This window comes from Lynx canadensis, chromosome A3, assembly GCF_007474595.2.
Source record: "Lynx canadensis isolate LIC74 chromosome A3, mLynCan4.pri.v2, whole genome shotgun sequence".
NCBI classification, from domain to species: Eukaryota; Metazoa; Chordata; class Mammalia; order Carnivora; family Felidae; genus Lynx; species Lynx canadensis.
This window is the reverse complement of record NC_044305.1, coordinates 81,099,904-81,121,835: the sequence shown is the minus strand read 5'-3', so window position 1 is coordinate 81,121,835 and position 21,932 is coordinate 81,099,904. Positions and strand designations below refer to the sequence as shown.

Sequence of the window (21,932 nt, the reverse complement as noted above, 5' to 3'; positions counted from 1 at the left end):
CGTCGGGCTCTGGGCTGATGGCTCAGAGCCTGGAGCCTGTTTCCGATTCTGTGTCTCCCTCTCTCTCTGCCCCTCCCCCGTTCATGCTCTGTCTCTCTCTGTCCCAAAAATAAATAAACGTTGAAAAAAAAAAAAAAAAAAAAATTTTTAAAAAACAGAAACCAGAGGTGCCTGCGTGCTCAGTTGGTTAAGTGTTCCACTCTTGATTTCAGCTCAGGCCATGATCTCAGTTTGTGGGATCGAGCCCCACATCAGGCTCCAGGCCAACAGAACGGAGCCTTCTTGGGATTCTCTCTCCCCCCCATTCTCTGCCCCTCCCCCACTCCTTCCCCCCTCCAATAAATAAACTTAAAAAAAAAATCTAAGAAACAAAAACCTATGTGTGCTAAAAAAAGTTATGATTTGAGAGAAAAACTCATCTCTGTATAATCTCTATGACAAGAGACAGAAAATCTACAGGAAAGGGGGGAGGGAGGAAGGGAGCTGGAAGAATGTAGAGAAGCAAGGTAAACAATATTGTCCCATAATCTGTATTCTCATAATTATTTGCAAAAGTTGTTAACATTCAGAGTGTAACATTTGTGGCCTCAAGAAGCTCAGGACATAAAAGAACAAACTTATCTTTTGCCTCTGTACTCTGAAACCTTCAACATTAAGGGCAGATGGGATTATAACCATATATTTTAAAAGATGCTCAAAACCTAGGCTTCAACATTTTTAATGAAGACTTACACTTTTATAAACAGAAAAGACTTCACAAAATAAAATTCTATCCAGAATTCCATTTTTTGTATTCTTTTTCTGTATCAACTCTGCATTCCTATCAGTAACTATGGCTTACTATGGGCACACAGCCTCTTAAAAGTATTTGTCAGAACCTTGTTGGGGATGGTAGTTCTGAACTGGAAAAATCCTTAGATGGTTCTGATTCCTCCCTCCCTTCCTTCCCCACCCTGCAATCCATATTGCAAGAAACCCTTCTTTATAGCACAATCGTCTCTCGAAATACACAAAGGCAGATTTCTCACTGACAAAGCAGAATCCTGAACCTTAAAATATACTAAAAATAATGAATCTGTGTGCCTTCCTACACGGTAGGCTCTATCATCAAAAGGTTAAGTTTGTGTAGAAAAAAAAAAGTCCATGTATGCAAGCAAGAATTAACTACACCTTTATGCCCAGGTCCAGGTCCATGATTAATTAGAAAAATGAATTTACTTCAATAAGGAATAAACTTCTAGGCAAAATTATAGTTACTTAAACTTTAACAAGTGTAAGAACTGAAAAGCATGTTCCACATTCTGGAAATAAAAGCACTCCTAACCAGGAACTATATTTAAGATTTTCTCAAGAAAAAATCCAAGGGACTCCATTAGCTTAAGTCACCATAGATGGTATATAAATGTATGTGTCCAGTTATGTTCCCATAAAACTTTACAAACATAGTCAGTATAGAACTTTGCCTTCAGGCAGAACTTTGCCAAAACCCTGCTCGAAACAGCCCTGCTCGAAACAGCCTTGTTTTAAAACCAGTATTAATTAGATACTAGAAGACTGCAGAATTCAAGAGCTAAACTATCTACATACAATTGCTCCGCTCTATCAAGTTTCTTCTACCTGCCATGAAAAGTGCTACAAACGGTGAGATGTCAAAACTGCTGACAGGAAAGGGAAGAAAGGTCAATATGTTAACAAAACCTATTTCCTAGACAATCAACTGCATTTAGATCATTCATTCAACAAACATTTGTTTAGGACACATGGTTCCCTGGCCTTCAAGGTCTCTCAGGAAGACAACACATGCATACAAACAACTACTACTCATGCCAGCTAAGTGCTACATGATGGTAGAAGTAACTACTAGTATCTGAAAAATGCTTCATGGTTTAACATGTTTCCATATATGCTTCTTAATGAAGCCTCATAGCCCTGTAAAGTATATAAGTCACTTGGTATTATTCTCATTTTACATAAACCTCCTAAGTAGTAAAACTAGGATTTGTACCTCTGACACTACTGCACTACACTTCTTCAGAGCAGCTTTATGCTAGGGGTCGATGACAGAGGTGGAGGCATTTGGACTGAGCCTCAAAGATTGAGCAGGATTTTGACAGGTGAAGAGACCAAAGTATTCCAAAGAAATGATATACACAGAAGTCTAGAAGCAGGGAAATACAACATGTGAAAAACAGGCAAGGGAAATATGGCTAAAGACGGGTTGAAAGCATGAGGAGAGCTTTAAGTACGTGATTTAGCATCTGTACAAGACACTATAGGCTATCAGAAATCGGATGGTTTGGGAGAGAGAAGGAAGAAAAGAACATAAATGAAGCTCTTACTATGTGTTTGGTACTTTGCAAAAGAATTGCCTCATATGCAGGGATTTTTAAGTTATGAGGTAGTGTTATAGGGAGATGAGACTTTCCTAAATCCTCTGCAGGACTGAAAAGATGGGACTAACAGAGGGGAAAGCAGTAGGCTACCTCTGTAGTTTTGGCATGAGGAACAGAGAATGTAAAGTGATGGTTCTTACAGGTCCCCCACAGTACCTCACCCCCAAATTTAAACCCAGGTCTTGAATTACCTTAAATTTTCCTACATTTTATCTAAAACTTACCGAATCTTCTGGAGGTCTCTGGATTTTCCCCCAATCCACAGAAGGTCCCTTTTCTTGCAAAAATCGATGGAATAGCTTCCGAAATCCATCAAGGTCTTTTTTAGTGTGCTATGAAAATAGAAGTTCTTGTTACAATGAGCAGAATGCTTAATTTTAATATAGATATGTATTATACATTTAAAACACCTTTCAATTAAATTATTACACTATTAGAACATGGAGTACAGCAGAGACTTTTTTATGCCCCCAACTTAAAAGTGAAGGGGAAGAAAAGCTAATAGGAACCACACTTAAAGGAATACAAGCAAATAATCCCCAAATCTTCCAGCAGTTATCATGTAAACAACACCAATTGGTCCATGGGAATTTCAATTGGTTCTCTACATTTATTTGCCAGTACTTTTTTTCTACTTCTTTTAAGTGAAAATTCACTTTCACTGAAAGAAAAAGTAACAAAACACAGTTAACCTCAAAACATTAAGTATGAACTGAAATTTGAAAATGAAAAAGATGATCTATTGATTTATAAACAGAAAAGTAAAAATACCTGTCTACACTGGGAAATCTCTACACAGCTGACAAAGTAGCATGGTTCTATTAGAACTGGCTCTCTGGAAAAAGGCATGCAGGTTGTATGGTTGATAATTCTAACTGGGTACTGTTACCCATTTTTTTACCCAACGATACTAGAACACAAAAAAAATAATTTTTTGTTCTGATTCTTTAGACTTTAGAAACTTCCTAGAATTAAAAAAAAAAGACAAAGGTTTAACAATGGGAAAATGTTGAAAATCCTTAATTGTTAAGCAATCCTACTTTTTTTAATGCTATTATATTTTGTGCTTATTTCAGGCTGGATGATCAACAGCAGCAATAACAACTCAGCATTGTAGATGGATGGAAGCAAGAAACACTGCAGAGTCCTTACCTCAAACTCATGTGATGGCGCTGTGGTAAGTATTTTTTCCAGTTCCTTCTTCACAGATAATTCTAGCTCTTGTCGAATGACTTCTTGGAACTGAGAAGCACCATCCTGAGACATGGCTTTGCTAAGATCTTAAAAATATAAAATCGCCAACAGAAAAAAAATCAGACAGCCATTCAAATAGCTGGTAAGCTATAACTGATTTATTTCTAGTTTATCAGAACATGAAAAGGTTCACTCCTTTAGTCCCATTATCCTCTCGAAGGAGATCAGTAGTGTCAACTAATTAGAGCTATATAATCACATGGCCTCAAATTTGTTACATCTACCTGCATTACTAGTGTATCTGAGACACTAATAAATGCTTTTGGGAAGATGGGGCAGGTGGGAATAAAAGGATTAATCTTCATTTGGGCATTTAGTTTTATCTCTACTAATGTTTCCCTTTTAGCCATCAAAGCTGGAGAAAAATGAGAGGTGGAATAATGTTAATAAAGGTATGTTTTATGGCATGCTCTTATGGAACTGCTGCCAGATAAAAGAATGGAAAGGGCTTAGCAATTTCACAGAAACAAACAAACAAACAAACAAAACAAAAACCGTTCCCTTCCAGGCCAGATGAAAAAAAAATTAAGGAATTCTTTCCATTTTAGAAGTGAAGGCCTCCAGTTTCACATTCCTTATTAAAGAAAAACCCGTTGAGAGATACTGGCAATTCCCAGGTGCCTGTATGTGTCTGGCATCAAAATTTTCACTTAAAAGGAGAACACAGGGCTCCCTGCCCACTTATTGCCCTCAGTTTTAGCCTAGGCTCTTCAGTGCTTATCTGTGTCAGACAATACTATCAGGGCTTTTGGCATAGATGGTCATCTCTGGCCACAGACGGATCTCACTACAGGTGACTCACTAAAGGTAACAGAAATGCCTGATGGACGTAAACAAGTAAAAACAGAAAAATATGCAACAAGAAAACATCCCAAGCCTAAGCACCTTGGGAGAAATATGCCAACACAAGTTGTTTTACATGCTCAGCTATCTAATTATCTTGTCTTTTACTTATGAAATAAGGAACAGTCAGACTACTGTTCACATCACCTTTTCTCTTCAATATGCAACTCAAACTTATTTTATAAATGTAGTTTTGAAGCTTATGTTCAAACATTTTGTTTGATAACTAGTTCTACAAATGGTGATTAATTTACCAGAATCATTTCAGTGAAACTAAAAATACTCACACACACCATAAATTCTTTTATTTGTTATCTGGGCAGAAGAAAACATTTATTCATACAGAATTAAAGCCAACATAACCAAAAAGATACTTGTGAGAGCAGAAATTAGTAAATTATGTAACTCCTGAAGCAATTTATTTAATGTAGACAGCTTCTCCTCCTAAATACCTACAAATGTTAACAAATGAGATATTTAACATTGCTCTTCAAAAACCTTTTAAAATACATTTCCTGTAATATTAAAATCCAAGGGAGGGGAAAAACAAGGAAATTAGGTGAGAACACACAATCTAATCCTAAAATAGCTGTTTTCTAACTGTGCCTTTTTTTTTTTTTTTTTTGAGAGAGAGAGAGAGAGAGAGAATGAGCAGGGGAGGGGCAGTGAGAGAGGGAGACAGAGAATCCCAAGCAGGCTCCCTGCTGTCAGTGCAGAGCCCCCGACGCCCATGAACTGCAAGATCATGACCTGAGTCAAAATCAAGAAGTTAGACGCTTAACCAAACGAGCCACCTCGGCACTCCTAACTGCTCTTTTCCTAGGCATAAACCACAACACAACTAAGTTTATGGACTCCAGTAAAACTTTAAAGTGACCCAAACAGTGGTTCATAAATAACTTCTTTGTGAGCTAAGAAACACACATGTGTTTCATAAACAACCTAAATGTATGTTTCCACTAGTAAGTAGCAACTTGATTATCATCTGTTCACAACTCCTAACAATGGATGAGTAGGTTTACATAACTATGATAGGTAACTAAAAAACTCTTGTAGAACATTTTAAACTAGAGTTAGTGTGACATCAACTATACACATTCACCTCTTGGTTGACTTAATTGCAATTTAAAATTTATCACAGGTTAAGTATCCCCCAACCCTGCTGCCCCAGCAGTTAAATGAGTTATCCAAGGTTACAGAACCAGCTAATTGCTGGAGCTCAGAAGCAGTATACCTGGGGTATCTCTCCCACAATCTTTAAGCCAACTCCCATGTTAATGTGTAAGAAATAATTTGCAAGAAAATTCTACTAAACATAAGCATAAAACCTCTAAATTAAGGAACACATGAATTCTTTGATTCTGTGTCACTGATGGATTAAAATAGATCAAGAAATTTATAAGGATTTTTAAAATAAGGTTTTTTTGTTGGACTCAAAGACAGCTAACAACAGCCTTGCCGCTTTGTTGCTGAAGTTATATCCTGAAAGCCAGTATTCAGTCACATTCCTAAAAAATTAGTGATGGAAACATTTAACCTATATTCTAGGCAAATGCCAAAATGAGATAATTCTAAGTGTAACCGTAAAGTTCAAAAATAATTATTAATAGCTGTTTGAGATTTGTCTACATGAGAACAGGAAAACCAAACAAAACACCAAACAAAAAACCCCACCAAACTTTGGAGACTCCCTCTACAGAACAACGGCCTATCAATCTACATGATTTAAGGCCAAAACACACAGAACCCATGTCACTATCCTCCCTATGAAGCCAAGGTAAGAAAGGTTGGCTGAAAGACATTTAATAGTACATGTGATCTTTGCCAGGTGCAGCAGGTCCAAACTTAAGATAGGATTCAAAAAAAAAAAAACCCAGATTCAAACTCAAATTGTAACAAATGTCTGTAGAGTTATTCCTCCCTATTCTTCCGTTTCTTTGATATACCACCAAACACAAAGAACAATTTGTATTCCCTCCAGTCACTCTACAGATATGAACAGCTTACACAACAAAAGAATATTCTAAGGAGCCTATCACCTCTTCCACCCTGTTTCACTGCTGTTTCCAACACCATCCTCTGGGCAGTGCTACTACTGAAGTTTTGTTTTTTAGTGACTAAAGAATAAAGAAGGACTTGGGAATGCAAGCTGGTGCAGCCACTCTGGAAAACAGTATGGAGGTTCCTCAAAAAACTAAAAATAGAACTACCCTACGACCCACTAATTGCACTACTAGGCATTTACCCACGGGATACAGGTGTGCTATTTCAAAGGGACACATGCACCCCCATGTTTATAGCAGCGCTATCAACAATAGCCAAAGTATGGAAAGAGCCCAAATGTCCATCAATGGATGAATGGATAAAGAAGATGTGGTATATATACAATGGAGTATTACTCGGCAATCAAAAAGAATGAAATCTTGCCATTTGCAACTACGTGGATAGAACTGGAGGGTACGATACTAAGTGAAATTAGTCAGAGAAAGACAAAAATCATATGACTTCACTCATATGAGGACTTCAAGAGACAAAACAGATGAACATAAGGGAAGGGAAACAAAAATAATATAAAAACAGGGATGGGGACAAAACAGAAGAGACTCATAAATAGGGAGAACAAACTGAGGGTTACTGGAGGTTACTGAGGGTTGTGGGAGGGGGGAAGGGCTAAATGGTAAGGGGCACTAAGGAATCTACTCCTGAAATCACTGTTGCACTATATACTAATTTGGATGTAAATTAAAAAATAATAATAGGGGCGCCTGGGTGGCTCAGTCGGGTAAGCGTCTGACTTCGGCTCAGGTCGTGATCTCATGGTTCAGGGGTTCGAGCCCCGTGTCAGGCTCTGTGCTGACAGCTCAGAACCTGGAGCTGCTTCAGATTCTGTGTCTCCCTCTCTCTCTGCCCCTCCCCTTCTTGCACTCTCTCTCTCTCTCTCAAAAATAAATAAACATTAAAATAAATAAATAAATAAATAAATAAATTTAAAAAAATAGAAAAAGAATAAAGAAGGACTTTTAAGGATTAAAGAATATGCAAGAATAAGGACGCATGCTTAATCAAGAAGGGTATTTACCTTAAAGACATGACACAGATCGGGAGACACATAGCTAGAAACCATTTCTCTTTGCAGTGACTTCCTTATCTATCCTGAATTTTTTAAGAAAGGTCTGGAATTTGGGGTAGGAAAAGAAGTACAGACCTTAAAAGCTTTCTTGGACTTAACATTCTCAAGGTTACACTTCCAGCAATGATAGTTGTATTTCTAATTGAAAGTCAATTAAAGAATCCCCTGAATAATGCAAGATTTCTAACCTCCCAAATGTTTTATCCCTCCTTACTTTCTAGCAATAGAAAATGGATCATCCTCAACGTTAGAGAGTGGATTAGGAATCAAACATTTCATTACGTTGGTGATAACTCAAAACATTTTTAGAGAGGAGAGGGAGAATTTAATCTACCTCAACATTTTACAGATGAGGAAACTGTGGCCGAAATAGTTAAATGAGTTATCCAAGGTTACAGAACCAGCTAATGGTGGAGGTCAGAAGCAAAGCCCCATCCCACCACAATGAGGCAGAGCATCCTGCTCATTTTTTCCTCCTACTCTGACTCTCTTTAATCCCTGGCACAAAATTCATAAGTACTCTCCTCCAAAAGCATTTCTATCAGAATGTCTTCTTATACCCAGTGGAACTGACAGGAAACTCATCTCCACATGGGCTGACTAGAATGGTCCTGGTTGATTTAATTATAATTTAGTCAATTTGGGATATAACAGGCAGTAACTACTTTTTTTAAGAAGTTTTCCTGCCACCTCAATTTCCTAATTCTTCCTTGTTCACAAGAATTAAAATTTCAACATCATGGACTTTCCCCTATCCAACTGGAGCAAAAAAAAAAAAAAAAAAAAAAAAAAGGAGTGGGGGAAGAGGAAAGCAATAGAATCAAGAGGTAGGAGACATTCAATCTAACATTTGTTTTCATTTAATTCAGGTATTTCATTTCATCCATTTCATCAACTAAGAGGTATACATAATACCCTTCCCTGACATCCTGATACTGGCACAAACAAAACAACTTCACGTTCTAAAGGAGAAAGCTAGCTTCACAATGCACAGGCCACAGAAAGGGTATAGAAAGAATACCAAGAGCAACAAAGAGGTTAGGAGCTCTCCCCAGGCCACCTCCCACCCACTACTCATTAGCTCTATCAGTCCCAACCTTCCTTGGAAACTCATATTGAGAGGAACCCAAAGTCAGAGAATTAGAGAGCTCACTTCATCTTTAACCTGGAAATGGCTTGCAATCCAAGTATAGTAGTTCCCCCTCATCTATGGGGGCTGTGTTCCAAGACTCCCAGTGGATGACCTAAAACCACAGATAATACCAAACTCTATATTTATGTTTTTTCTTATACATACATAGCTATGATAAAGTTTAATTTACAAATTAGACACAATAGGAGATTAACAATAAAAAGATAACTATAGTATAATAGTTATGAGAATGCGGTCTCAAAATATTGTAATGTACTCAGCCTTCTTGTGATGCTGTGAGAAAATAAAATGCCTAAATGATGAGATGAAGCGAGGTGAACGATGTAGGCACTGTGATATAGCATTAGGCTACGGCAGGCATGTCTCGTTTTATTGCACTTTGCTCTTCTTGCACTTTGCAGATACTGCATTCGTTTTTGTTCTTCTTTTCCCCCAAAGCTGAAGGTCTGTGGTAACCCTGAATTGAGCAAGTATATCAGCACCATTTTTACAGCAGCATTTACTCACTTTGTGTCTCTGTGTCACATTTTGGTAATCTTGCAATATTTCAAATTTTTTCATTATTGTTATATTTGTTATGGTGATCCGTGACCAGTGATTATGACTCGCTGAAAGCTTAGATGATGATTAGCATTTTTTAGCAATAAAAAATTTTTAATTAAGGTACATACACTTAGATATAATGCTATTACATGCTTAATAGCTTATATTATAGTATAAATATAACTTTTAAATGTGCTAGGAAACAAACAAAAAAACCTCATTTGACTCCCTTTATTGCAATATTTGCTTAATACTGTGGTCTAGAACCAAACCTGAAATATCCCTGGGATATGGCAGTATTGACCTTCTGACAATATGTCAGGAGGAGGAACATCTGCTTCTAGACCTCAGTTGACTGCACGTGAGTGAAACGGTGGACAATGGGGGCTACTGTCAGTATAGAACTCCCAAGAATGTATTGGCAACTGTAAATATAACCATGGATGAAACTAAAGACATATATTGACTAGATTTATGACCAATTAAAGCTAATCATCCTCTTTTGGGCTCTCATTGCAGTCCTTAAACTCAGTTATTTGTGAGTATTCCTCCTAGAAAATCTTTTCTTGTTTGAATTCCATTACTCAATATTACTCTATATCTTTTCCACCTCTGTGACCAGGCCTCAGTTTCCCTAACTGGCTCTTTCTTCTCCTACTCCCTGGGTTTCCTTAAGATTCTGTCCCCAGACCACTTTTCCCTTCAACAGTACCCTTACCAGTATCCCAGTATCCTTATTGATAACTCCCAAATATGTGCCTCATATCCTCATCTTTTTTCCTGAGCTCCAGACTCACCTTCCCTACAGCCTTTTAGACCTTTCCCACCTGGATACCAGGGCTGGATACCTCACATTGAACATGTCCAAATTGTCTAAACTAAACTCACCTCCCTGCCCCCCAATATATGAACGTTGTCCCACTCAGTCCTAGATGACCTAGAAACCTCACTCACAGAAGGCTCTTCCCTCCTTTCCCCTCACATTACATCCAATCCAATACTATACACTTCAGTTGCCACAATTCTCCTTCATCGCTTTCCATTCCCACTGCTGCTACCTTAATTTTCCTCTCATTTTCAATCTCCTGGTCATGACAACAACAGTTTTCAAACCAGTCTGCCCATTTGTCACTTTAATCTGGTGGTACCAGGCAGAATGGATTGGTCTCCCTAAGCTGCAACCCCAATCATATCACTTCTCTTCTTCATTGATGAGATTTGCATTTGATGGGAAATAAATACAAATTCCTTAGCCAGACATGTTTTAATAGCCAAGCTGAAGTAACTTTTTGAGTAGACAAAGCTAATGAAAGTGCTAAAGCAGAACATCTAAAGGTTGCAATTCCTTAATTCATTTGTGATATCTCAATAGAGCTTCTAAAACTTTAATGTGTACACAAATTACCTGAAGGGCTTGTTAAAACAGATTCCTGGGCAAGCTCCTGGGATCCTGACTCTGGGAGTAGGTATGGTGTAGGAAGAATATGCATTTCTAATAAGTGAATGCTACCTGTATTGCTTTGAGTAGCTCTGATATAGATTATACTCCATTTTTCTTAATACATTTGTAGCAGCCATACACATCATTCTTCTCTCCACACCCATGCTGTTCTGTCACCTATTGTCTGCCCCAAGGCCAGGTGCTTCAGAGACAGCACGGGGCCCAGACTGGTCTAAAGCCTTCCCAGAGATTGGTTTAAGCATGAAACATAATATGATTCTGACCAGTGAGCCATAGGGTATAGTTTGCCAAAAGACTTAAGAGAAAGGTGCTCTTCACTGAAAAAAGAGACACCTGGAAAGAAATAGAAACTTTTCCTCCCGTGTACATATGTGTCCACCACTTACCTCCTGTTTCTTCTGCCATTTAGTAACCTTAAGCGAAACTGACCCAAGAATGAGAAAGATAGGCTTAAGAAAGCAGAGGAGAGGGGAGACTGGGTGGCTGAGTCGGCTAACTGTCCGACTCTCGGTTTCAGATCAGGTCATGATCTCACAGTTTCACAGACTTCAGCTTGTATCAGGATCTGCGCTCGTGGCACAAAGCCTGATTGGGATTCTCTCTCTCTCTCTCTCTCTCTCTCTCTCTCTCTCTCCCTTTCTCTACCCCTGTCCCTGTCTCTCTCAAAGAAAATAAAATAAAAAACTTAAAATATTAAAAAAAGCAAGCAAGCAGAGAAGGAAGGAAAGATTGATGCAGTCTCTATACTCAATTAGCCAACTCTGGAACATGCTACTTCAGAATTCATGTGATAGAAGTCCCTCATTTTTTTAAGACAAAAGTTGGTATTTTCTGCTCCATGAAATTAACAGCAAACTAATTATTATAAGATTGTTCCAAAACATACATCTCAAGTGTCATTCAACATATTTAGAGGAAGGTAGGCAAAAATGAGGAAGAAAAAATTAGAAATTAGTGGCTCAGCATGAATTCCCAAATCATAAAAATCATCATAACCTCCAGGAAACCTCCCGGATACTTAACCCCACCCCCCAAAGGTTTAAACTCTGCAATTGAGTAGCTTCTGCTATTTTGGGGGTGGCATTCTGTGTTCTTGGTGGTAGCTTCTGAATATTCAAAAAGGCCTTTCTTTCAATAACTCCTTTAATGTGGAGGTTTTAATCACTCCTACCTCTGTATTATATCAAACACTTCTTAAATTTTGATTCTTTGCGTAGATGCCTGTCTGCAACACTTTAAGGGCACTAGCCATATTATGTTATTAAAAACATTTTTTTCCCACCACCTGACTCAGCACCTGACACAGCGCAGGCACCTGACAATGTGTAAATAGAGATCAAAACTTACATTCTCATATTAGTGAACCTGAGCAACCACTAATATATATCATTTGTCAGAGTTCAGTTTAAATGTAATCTCCTCCTAGAAATCTTTCTAAACTAAGCATGGTTACCCACTACATGCTCACATGGTAGATTCTTCTACCTCTCCTTTATACCATCGTGCTTTTTAAAATTTATTCAATGTCTACCTTACCCAACAGGTTATAATCTCTGTAAGAATGTACCATGTCTATTTTGTTCAGGCTGTATTCCATGCTGTTAGTTCAGAGCCCAAGGCAGGGCTCGATCCCACAAATCATGAGGTCATGACCTGGGGCGAAATCAAGAGTCCAACACTTAAGTGACTGAGCCACCTAGGCTCCCCTTCACTAACTTTAGAGATTAAATAAAATTGGGCAATATATATATTTAGATTTAGCTTAATGTAGGAAAAATATAACCCATGTCATTCAATCATAAGAAAACTCAATTAGTTGACTTTGCATGATCTTTTAGTATTAAAGTCAATGTTGATTATTTCAGATTGCAAACTATAGGACTATTTACATTTACATAGATTTTTAAATGACCCAGTTCTATATACATATGATGCTTAATAAATGCTTTTTGATAAAAAATAAAAGGTACCAGTCTTCTGAGAACTGTTCTAGCACTGAGTATGCAGATCTACTTGCTAATCAAGATTTTTGCTAATCATGCACTGCCTACTTAAAAAATTATTTGTAACTATTAGAATTTACACATAAACCAGATTTCTCATTAATAATTGACATTAACTCTGCCCTCATACAAGAGTAGCTCTTAAAATCTTAAGGGAAAAAAATAAAATAGCATTTCCAAAAAACAGAACTTTCAGAAGAGATGTGTCAACTAGTTAAATAATATCACCTTGCATTAAGTTGAACAGATATAAGAAGGCCATGTCAAGGGGCCTAGAACACTAATTTGCTGAGTGGAGGAAAAAGAAATACAACATCAAATCCTCATCATCAATCCTCATCATCAAGCACAAAAAAAGGTTTGGCAGGCCGGTCTTGTAATTTGATAGATGTGTATTTAGTTAAAACTTCTAAGCTTGTTAAAGCTTTAAGGTCAGTGAGTCCTATTCCCTTATCTTTGAGATGAAACAGGGCCTCAGAGATGCTGAGTTGCCTAAGGACACAGTAGCACTGCCAAGCTGGAATTCAAACCCTGGAGCCCTGCTTCTCCTTCCTGGAGGAAGGTCTTCCCTTTCTTGGTTACAGTGCATTTACTTGGTTTGTCATCTCCAGGTGGAAGCCTGAATTAAAACATGCAAAAATCCAACTATGTCTATAACGTGAGGTTATTGGGGGGGTTAAAATTATATAACAGAATAAGCATCCTTTTATGCTCTTCACCTTTTCCCTCTATACTGTTTGTTTTCTGGGCAATGAAAAATCGAAGTTTTTTATGCACTCTCTAAATATTTTATTATGAGGCCAAGCATTTTATCATTGGCATAAGTGAATCTAAAACAGTACATAGGACTGTGTTATTCCATTTTCCTGCACTCTTTGGAAGTTTTAAAATTCTAGGAAGGGTTTAAACATAAATGAAACATCACATCATCCTTTGCCAGGACAGCAACTAGAGGAAAGCAAACTCAAAACACCTTGTCTGCAGGCTTTTGCGGCCAAGGAGCAATGGAGCTACTATTAAAGGAAATATCCCCTAGAATAGTATTTTTTACTTTGGTGACTAATAATTTCAAAGTGGACTAAGCATAATGTGACTATTTTATGTACAAGAATACAATGAATATTTTTTAAAAGATACAAGTGAAATCACAGAAAAACAGGGAACTCTCTTGATTTACACAGGAAAAATTAACAAATATCTAGAAATATTTTGGAAAACGAAATATTTTTTTGTTCATGTAAGTTAACTAAGACAACATAGCCAATTTCTCCACGGTTCTCAAAAACAACCCTTAATTGTCAAAATGGTTTGGGGCACAATCAATTTCATTTGGCAATGACTGAGAGAAATAAACAATGGGACTGTTGGCAGAGAAAAAACCTGAGCCTTAAACAATTATTTTGCAACAAACTAAAGGGGATGCCTGCATCACCAACAGAAAACTGGGAAACAGCTTTCAAATGGAGTATTATCCCCTTTCCCCCACTTAAAGCCCAATTAAACACATAGCTTAATTTTCTTTTGATAGCTCAGCAAGCCAACTTTCAAAGAATTCAGTAAGTTATTCATAGAAAGATACATGCCTGGTAGAAGAATTTTAGAGATCTAAGACACATGGTTTTAATTAATTGTCATTGTGCCTGTAACAATCCATCAAATCACCCAAGATGAAGATGTCCACAATTCAAACACTATTTACACCAAGTTCAAAATTTGATAGTTTATAAAATATAGGCTGTGTCAAAAGGACACCAGTCTTTAGAAAAAGTCAAGCTTCTAAAGAGATTCCAAGCAATCAAAATGGTGGTAAGTGAATCATAATACTTCCTCATTCACTAAATCCCAAACCCTCAGAGGCTCTCCGCCCCCAAATTTGATTCTAATAATTCTGGGATTTTCTCCATTGGCATAAATTCTGGATATCAAGAAAAATCACATTATGGAAAGTTAGTACAGTCAACTCTTAATTACTTGTTTTTTATAGATAATCCACAGTGTAACTTTGAAATATTTGTTTATATTAACTTTTTAAAAATGGATATATCTGACTTTCTGAGAACTCCTAATACCTGCACTTAGGCATAAAAGTTCCAAATACAATTTGGTGGAAAATAAAAACTACAGTATATTATTTCTTTTATCGGGAACATTTTCATTATTGGGCCAACTAATGTTATTAAGTATCCTATTATTAAGTCTCCCATTATTTTAAAGTTACTACAATTCATAAAATTACAACTTTCTACGAAAAAAAAAATCACACACACAGAGAAGGGTCTCTATGAAGCAATATTACAAGAAAACACCTACTATCCAAAATTAACATTTTAGAGTAATTTCCTTTTAAAGTTATTTTTCAATTTATCTTCAGAATATTAAGATGGCACTTCTGAGAAGTGTACCAGTTAATATTTCTTATTTCTCTAACGTTCCCTATCAATTTCTTTTTTCAGTAGGCTTTCACAAATTAAAACCATCCATCTTACTGGAAGAAAGACCCAGTTATCAAGAACAAAGGGAATTTAACCACAGAGATTACAAAGTCCGTGGCGGAAAACAAAGTTTTCGTCAGCTCAACTCTTTATTCTGAGTTTCTTTTAATTTTCCACTTAGAACTGTGATTCTGAATGTAACTAAGTCCCCCCTCTCTCTAGCAACATAATGAATCCTAAGCCGTATCTTTAAAAAATGAGGAATGGTCTTTAGTCACTACTTTGTCCCCTCTACTACTGCCTCAAATCCATGTCACAATCCCCTTGGGCTAAAAACATCCTAGTCCTCTAAATAATCAGCAATAAGCTAAATTTAGTTTGAGGATTTGAGAAGAAACAGGCCAAGGCCCAACCTCCACAACCAGGCCCCACACTGCATCTCATCCGTATATTCATCTGAGACCCCTCCAGTTAAAATTAGCTCAGCTAATCCTCCCTGGCTAGCTGCCATCTACCAAGCAGGAATCATAAAAATAAAGTCATAAAGAGAGAATTCCAACAAATGGGAAAGTCGATAGGCCTCAAATGTTTTTTAAGTGACACACAGATACTCAAATGGCTTCCCCTGAAATATAAGAAAGCACCTCAATTTATGAATATTAAAGGACATTTTTATATAATTTAGATAATGGCCTATTAAAAACAGTTCAAAAAAGTTCCTTTAATATTACAGTATAAGCACATAACATGTCCTTAGCAGGCTAGATAACAATAGTTCCTGAACCATTTATAAATTCCAAATCATGTAGAGAGATTATCCTATAACTCTCAGAACTTTTAAAAAAGCTAAATCCCAAATGACACTTACTGACAAACCTGGCAAAAAGTCACAGCTGCTGAGGACCCCTAGCACCTCCAACTATTATGCAGAGTCCCTTCTCAACACCGCTAGTACTCACATTTATTTAGAGTAACTGGGGGCCCTGCAACAACCCCTGGGGTGGAGAAAACCAGCAAATGGGAAGTAATTTTCAGGCAGGCAGAAGGTGACCTGAGGGCAGAACACAACAGCTAGGGAATTAGGGCTTATCTTCAGGAAAGGAGAGTCTTCCTATAAGAAAGATACTTAAGTGCCAGAGGAACACAGACTTGAGAGATGGCCAAATAAAGTTGAACCTTCTTTCAGCCAAGGAGTGTATACTGAAAATACTCTTGCCTAAGCATTTTCATTAACTGAACATTTCTACCTAATGACAGGTCAAAGTGCTTGAGAATGGAGATGCCCAGCCTTCCTGCAAAGCACATTGCCTCGATCTGGGAGAAGAAATTCAAGCCAAGTATAGAAACCCTAAGTCCTGACCAGGCATTCAAAAACCCGTGTACACAACACGCAGTTATAATACCTAGATGTTCTGAATTTCAAGTGCCCACTATAAGGGATACACATGTAAACGCTCAAAATATTTTTGTTGACTCTACTGAAACAAAAACTGTCATCAACTATGTATTCATATCACAATTCGAACTTCTCCTCTCCCACTCCTGCACTTTTTTTTTTTTTTTAAATAGATCAACTCCCAAGTCTTGGGGACCTAAACACCAAACTTAGAATAGGAAAATAAAGAACAGTGATACCTGCTTTGTCTCTATTTATTGCTGTTGATGACATAAGGTTGTATTTATGGTGGCGATGCTATCTGAATGGCCACCATCATTTCAAGAAAGAAAAGCAAAACTCACTGGGCATCTATTTTATGACTAGGACCTTCATATAATTCATCTCATTTCGGGTTCTCAATAACCCTGTGGCAAAGTATTAATACCCAATGTTTATATAAGTAGAAACTGAGCCTCAGAAAAGTTATGTATCTAAGATCACCTGTCAGGAGAATTCAAACCTAAATCTAAACCCTTCTATCTTTCACAACATTTATGTAATCTAAGTGGTGTTATTAAAAAAAAACTGTAACTGAAAATAAAAAATGTATACAATCCTACTAAAAAGTACATGGAAAATGCTGAGTTTCTCATTTGTCATCCATGACAAATTCTTTTAGAGCATCCATCACTTCAAGACACTATTTCCCATAGGGATATAATATTATCTTTGCCCACAGGGAACTGACAGTCTAGTTAGAGAAAAAAAGCCATCTAGGTAGGTTTTTAATGTAAGAGGCAACAAAAAGTACTGGAAATGACAAGGGTTTTAGAAACATTTATATAGTAATTTGAATGCTTACTAGTTGTGAACTTTGGACAGGCTCCTTAAATTTCCTCAGCTGTAAGGTCATAATTAAAATCTACCTCTTAGGAGCTCTTGTGAAGCTTAAATGAGACAACAGGTGAAAACAGTTAGGAGCCCAATAATTGTTCTATCTCTCTCCTATGTCACGAGCTAAGTGTCAATGAGTGGAAATATCAATAAGTGATATAGCAAAGATCAATTTGATCTGGTACAAAAAAATTCAAAGACAAAAATCCCAGTCCTTACACTTGAAAACTTATCTGTGGAGACAGCTGAGTTAATAGCCAATTAGGTTTATCATTTGTAACAGCAGCAAAGTTAATTAAACACATAGAGTGTTTATACTTAAAGTACAAAATTTAAACAATAATGAACGGAACACAATCATGTTAAATTGGGGGGGGGGGGAGAGGTATCATTTTCTGGTGCCAAACTGCTAATTTAAAAGGAAAACTACCATTTAAACCAAAAGTGGATGGCAACTAAATGCAATGTTGGGTTGAATCATGGAACAGTAGCCTGACTCTTCAGTCAACACTGATGTACCAATGGTAATTCCTTAGTTTTGACAAATGTGTTACTTTCCATAAATCTAAAAGTATCCCAAGATAAAAAGCAGATGACAAGGGAAAGCAATATACATAGCAACAATTAGGTATTGCCACTTGATTTTGGGTTTCCTGAAGATAGTTAGCCATGAATAGCAAAGGCTTTGAAATCAGTCAACACACACCATCCCAGCAAGCTACTCTAAGCATAACTACTAGGAATACCTGAAGTGTAATATTCTTAACGTTTAAAGAAAAGTAACTTGTCCACTTTTTCCTAGCATACTCTTGCAAAAAGCAGCTTTCTGGTAATTTTGCTGTTGCTGTTACAAAACCAGCAAATTAAGTTACCTCTGTTTTTGCATTCTTGACTAAGACATTTATTCAATCAGAATATAACAGCCTCTCTCACCACATACATAAATTTGAAAGTCTAATAACAAGTGACATTTCTGAGCTTAGTGCTAAAGGCAAGCATAACTGTCTCATCTGCTTCCATAAATAAGGCAGACAGTCAAATACTCTTAATCTATTATACAAAACTCAAAGAAGAGTTAATAAAATGATATAAAAGTTACTAGGGCATTTTTATTCCCAGGGTCAAATAATGGCCGTAACTGACAATTTGCTTTTTAAAGCTCATCCACTGGGAGTCACATTAAGTGGTTGTGAACTTTCACTACCTGTGTGTTCAGCAAGACAGCTGAAGCTTTTAAACTCTGGGGTATGCAAGAAAAGAATTTACTTGCATACCAGAATGCAAATCCTATGCTAAAAACTAGCGACAGGTTTAAGGTATCACCAATTTCAATGTGTACAAACTACACACAAACACACACACATTCAAACATACAAGCAATGTTAACACTTAGTTCAGAGGCATTCACTAACCCTTTTAAAATACGCATGGAGAATTTAAAGGGCAATTTTCAAATTTCAAGGAAACCTTAATAATCTTTCCAAATTTCAAAGAAGGAAAAAATAAACAGCAATGCAGCAAAGTCATTTCTCCTGCTGAAATGACCTCCAGCTTCTATGAGCTACTCCCGGTTTCGCAATAACTGAATCTGAGACTCCAACCACGTACACACAAAACGGAGTAGAAGCAGAGAACACTAAAGCTTCCCCAACAGTCCTGGCAAAACCCACCTCCGTTCCCTCGGTCCTCACGGTTCCCCTTCCCTTCCGCGCACACATCTTTACCTTGACTTCCACCAGGAAAAGAGAACAGGGTTAATCAGCAACCAAAATCCTGTTTTATCATCAGTTAACAGCCACTAACCTGGAGAGCCAGAGTGCTACTAACCTGATTTCAGGGAGGCAGAACTAAACCCAGCAGAGCACAGGGGTATAAATTATACGTATCCGAAATGCCAAGCCAGCAGCTCAATGCAGCTCAAATGTCAGTTTAAGGAAAAGGCTTTTGCAAACAGTATCTCAAATGAACATTTACACTTCCAAACCACCCACCAACCTCCCGACTGCCAGGACCCAAATTCGGCTGAAGCAACCCGGGAGACAAAAAGAAGAGAGAGTGTCTTACCTTGTACATATCTCGACATTTTAGGGATTTATTAAAATACTGTGATGTGTATATATTAATTTCTAGAGGAGTTACGCTATAGGGCAGGTATCTCTTCCTCCCCTGCTTTAACAACCGACGTGTTCTTTCTCCCCTTCCTATGTTTAGCCACTTAAGAGAGTAGAGTATTCAAAGCTATTAAAACTGCCTTAAAAAAAAAAAAAAAAAACAGGAAAACCTCCCCCACTTCCAAAGAGAAGAAACTTAGTGAGACTGAGTCTACTTAGAACTCCTGTCTACACTGCGCTCCTGACACAAACCAGGGCCAGCTGGAGACTCCCGGAAAAGGTAAAATCACACGAACTTAAATTTCATCAATGAAAGAGGAGGATCTACAACGGCTATTTCACCGCCCCCCGGGTCCCCACGCCCTCCCGGGTTGGACGACAGCAGACACTGGACGGCCGCACCCCCCCGATCCCCTCCCCCTCGCTGCCGTCCAGCCTCGGGCCGGTTCCCCAGGAAACCCCGGTCAACAGCGGCCCGCGCCCCAGCGGGGTCGCGGAGGCGGGCAAGGCCGGCAAAGAGGGGCAACGTAACCGTTTTTACCAGTCCATAAACACCCTGGGACTAGGAGACGGTAAGAATTCCGCGCGCCCGCCGGCGGGCTGGGGCCTCCAGCTCGCCCCCTTCCAGCAGCGAGGCGAAACCATGTCGTGGCTTTTTCTCGGGAGGGGCCGAAGACCACATTGCCCCTCCCCCACAGCAAACACTGAGGGGCCTTCCGCGAGGAGAGAACCCGCAGGCAGCCGCGAGCCCAAGGGACTGGAACGCGGGAGGGCCCCGAACCCCAAATTCGGCCTCCGGGGCAACACAGCGGGTGGGGCAGAGGAGCTCTACACATCTCCCTGAGGGACGCACACCCGCCCAAAGGGTCGTGGGAAGCCCGTCCCCGCCTCTCTCCAAACCACCACCGAGACCCACCTTCCTCCTCTTCCTTTAGCAGCTGGGAAATTGGGGGCGTTTATGGCGCCCCGGGAAGAAGGCTCGCAGGCTGAGAGAATGTCACCTCTGAGACACCCTTCTCTCTCCCCCTCTTCCCTCACACATGCACAACTTGAACTCCTCGCCAGCGGTTGCAGCCCAGCTGCTGACCCCCTGCGCCCACCAGGCTGCGGGCTTCTGACACCCCAAGCCCCCACTTTCTCCCAAACACCTCCCCTCCCCCTCCATTTGGAGCAGCCCCCCCTCAATGCGGAAATGTCCCCGCCGCGCAGACAGACAGGAACAACCGCCAGTCAGGAGCCGAGGCGGATGCAGGGCCTAGCCAATGAGACGCGCGGAGGTGGCAGGAGGCGGGGCGTCTGAGGCTGAGGGGACACCCCCCTCCCCCCCGCCGGGAGGTGGGCGCAAACAGGACCCTGGGATCCGCTTGTAAAAGCAGCACCTGCTGCGGCGGGGCAAGGGGTGTTTCACCAGTAAAACTCCCCGGCTTCTACGGATACTTTAGCAAGGGCGAGAACCTGAAGCACGAGTGGTTATTTTTGCAGTCCATAAAAATGTTCCGGTTTACGAGGGATTGAAGATAGCTAAACAGCGGATAGAGCCAGAACGCTCCACGGCTACTACCTGAGAGAGCCTTTCTCAGTAGATACAAACTCTCCTCCCTACATCTGGTCTGGGGAGGGTGAAGGTGCGTTCAGGAGTAAGCAGTGGGAAGTGTGGAGTCCACCAACAGAAGGAGGGATTTAGGGTGTGGGAAAAAAGTGCCAGGTGAAGGCTCTGCCACCAGAACCAGCACGGCTAGTCCCTATTCCTGTAGAGAGTTATGCTGTGATAGACATTTACTTTAATGACCAAAGTGGCAATGGCTTGTTACCCCCTCGAGATGCTTACCTTTACTATTCTTGAAGTCCACAAGGAAAGAGGATGTTGCAAGAACGTTGGCAGTGGCGTGTGAACTGCGAGAGGGCCAGCCCAGCGCCCGCTAAATCACACCTGATATTGCCAACACCTGTAAAACTCAGTGGGTGTATCTCAGACTTCACTTCGTGACTCAGTCAAACTATGTCAGGACAGATGAGTTGTCAGCACTCTCTTAGAGGCCTGCAATAAACCAAGTAATTCTAGAAGAGTTTGAGGCTTTGGACAACCCTAATCAACCAAGGTAAAGTGAGAATTTTTTAATGATTCACCTGTAAACAAATTTTTTTAGTGCCACATATTCGTATGGAAATGTTATTAGACAGGTAACAGAGAAAAGGCCAGTGATTAATTTGTCATGCTAGACAGCAACAATCCTTGGTGATATATTTATTATGTGAAATCCAAAAAGATTGACCTCTCAGCTATAAAAGTAATTTCCCCAAATAAAAACCAAAGAAGTGTCTAAAACCCAGGTATC

General features: G+C 39.1%; 1 protein-coding gene across 4 annotated transcripts in view; it reads right to left on the bottom strand.

Moving 5' to 3' along the window:
• UGP2 (UDP-glucose pyrophosphorylase 2) overlaps positions 1-20,791 on the bottom strand; it is a 65,397-nt gene extending 44,606 nt beyond the window's left edge. Inside the window, exons 1-3 of one of the 4 annotated variants that reach the window (XM_030310695.2) lie at positions 20,513-20,791; positions 3,546-3,673; positions 2,618-2,725 (exon numbers count right to left, since the gene is read on the bottom strand). In XM_030310695.2, the coding sequence (XP_030166555.1) occupies positions 2,618-2,725; positions 3,546-3,659 (222 nt within the window). In that variant the 5' untranslated portion in view covers positions 3,660-3,673; positions 20,513-20,791. Of the gene's footprint in view, positions 1-2,617; positions 2,726-3,545; positions 3,674-19,155; positions 19,202-19,549; positions 19,903-20,137; positions 20,448-20,512 lie in introns of those variants that run through there. The other 3 variants (XM_030310692.1, XM_030310694.2, XM_032592652.1) reach the window with 3 other exon arrangements.
• Positions 20,792-21,932: the final 1,141 nt, after the last annotated feature.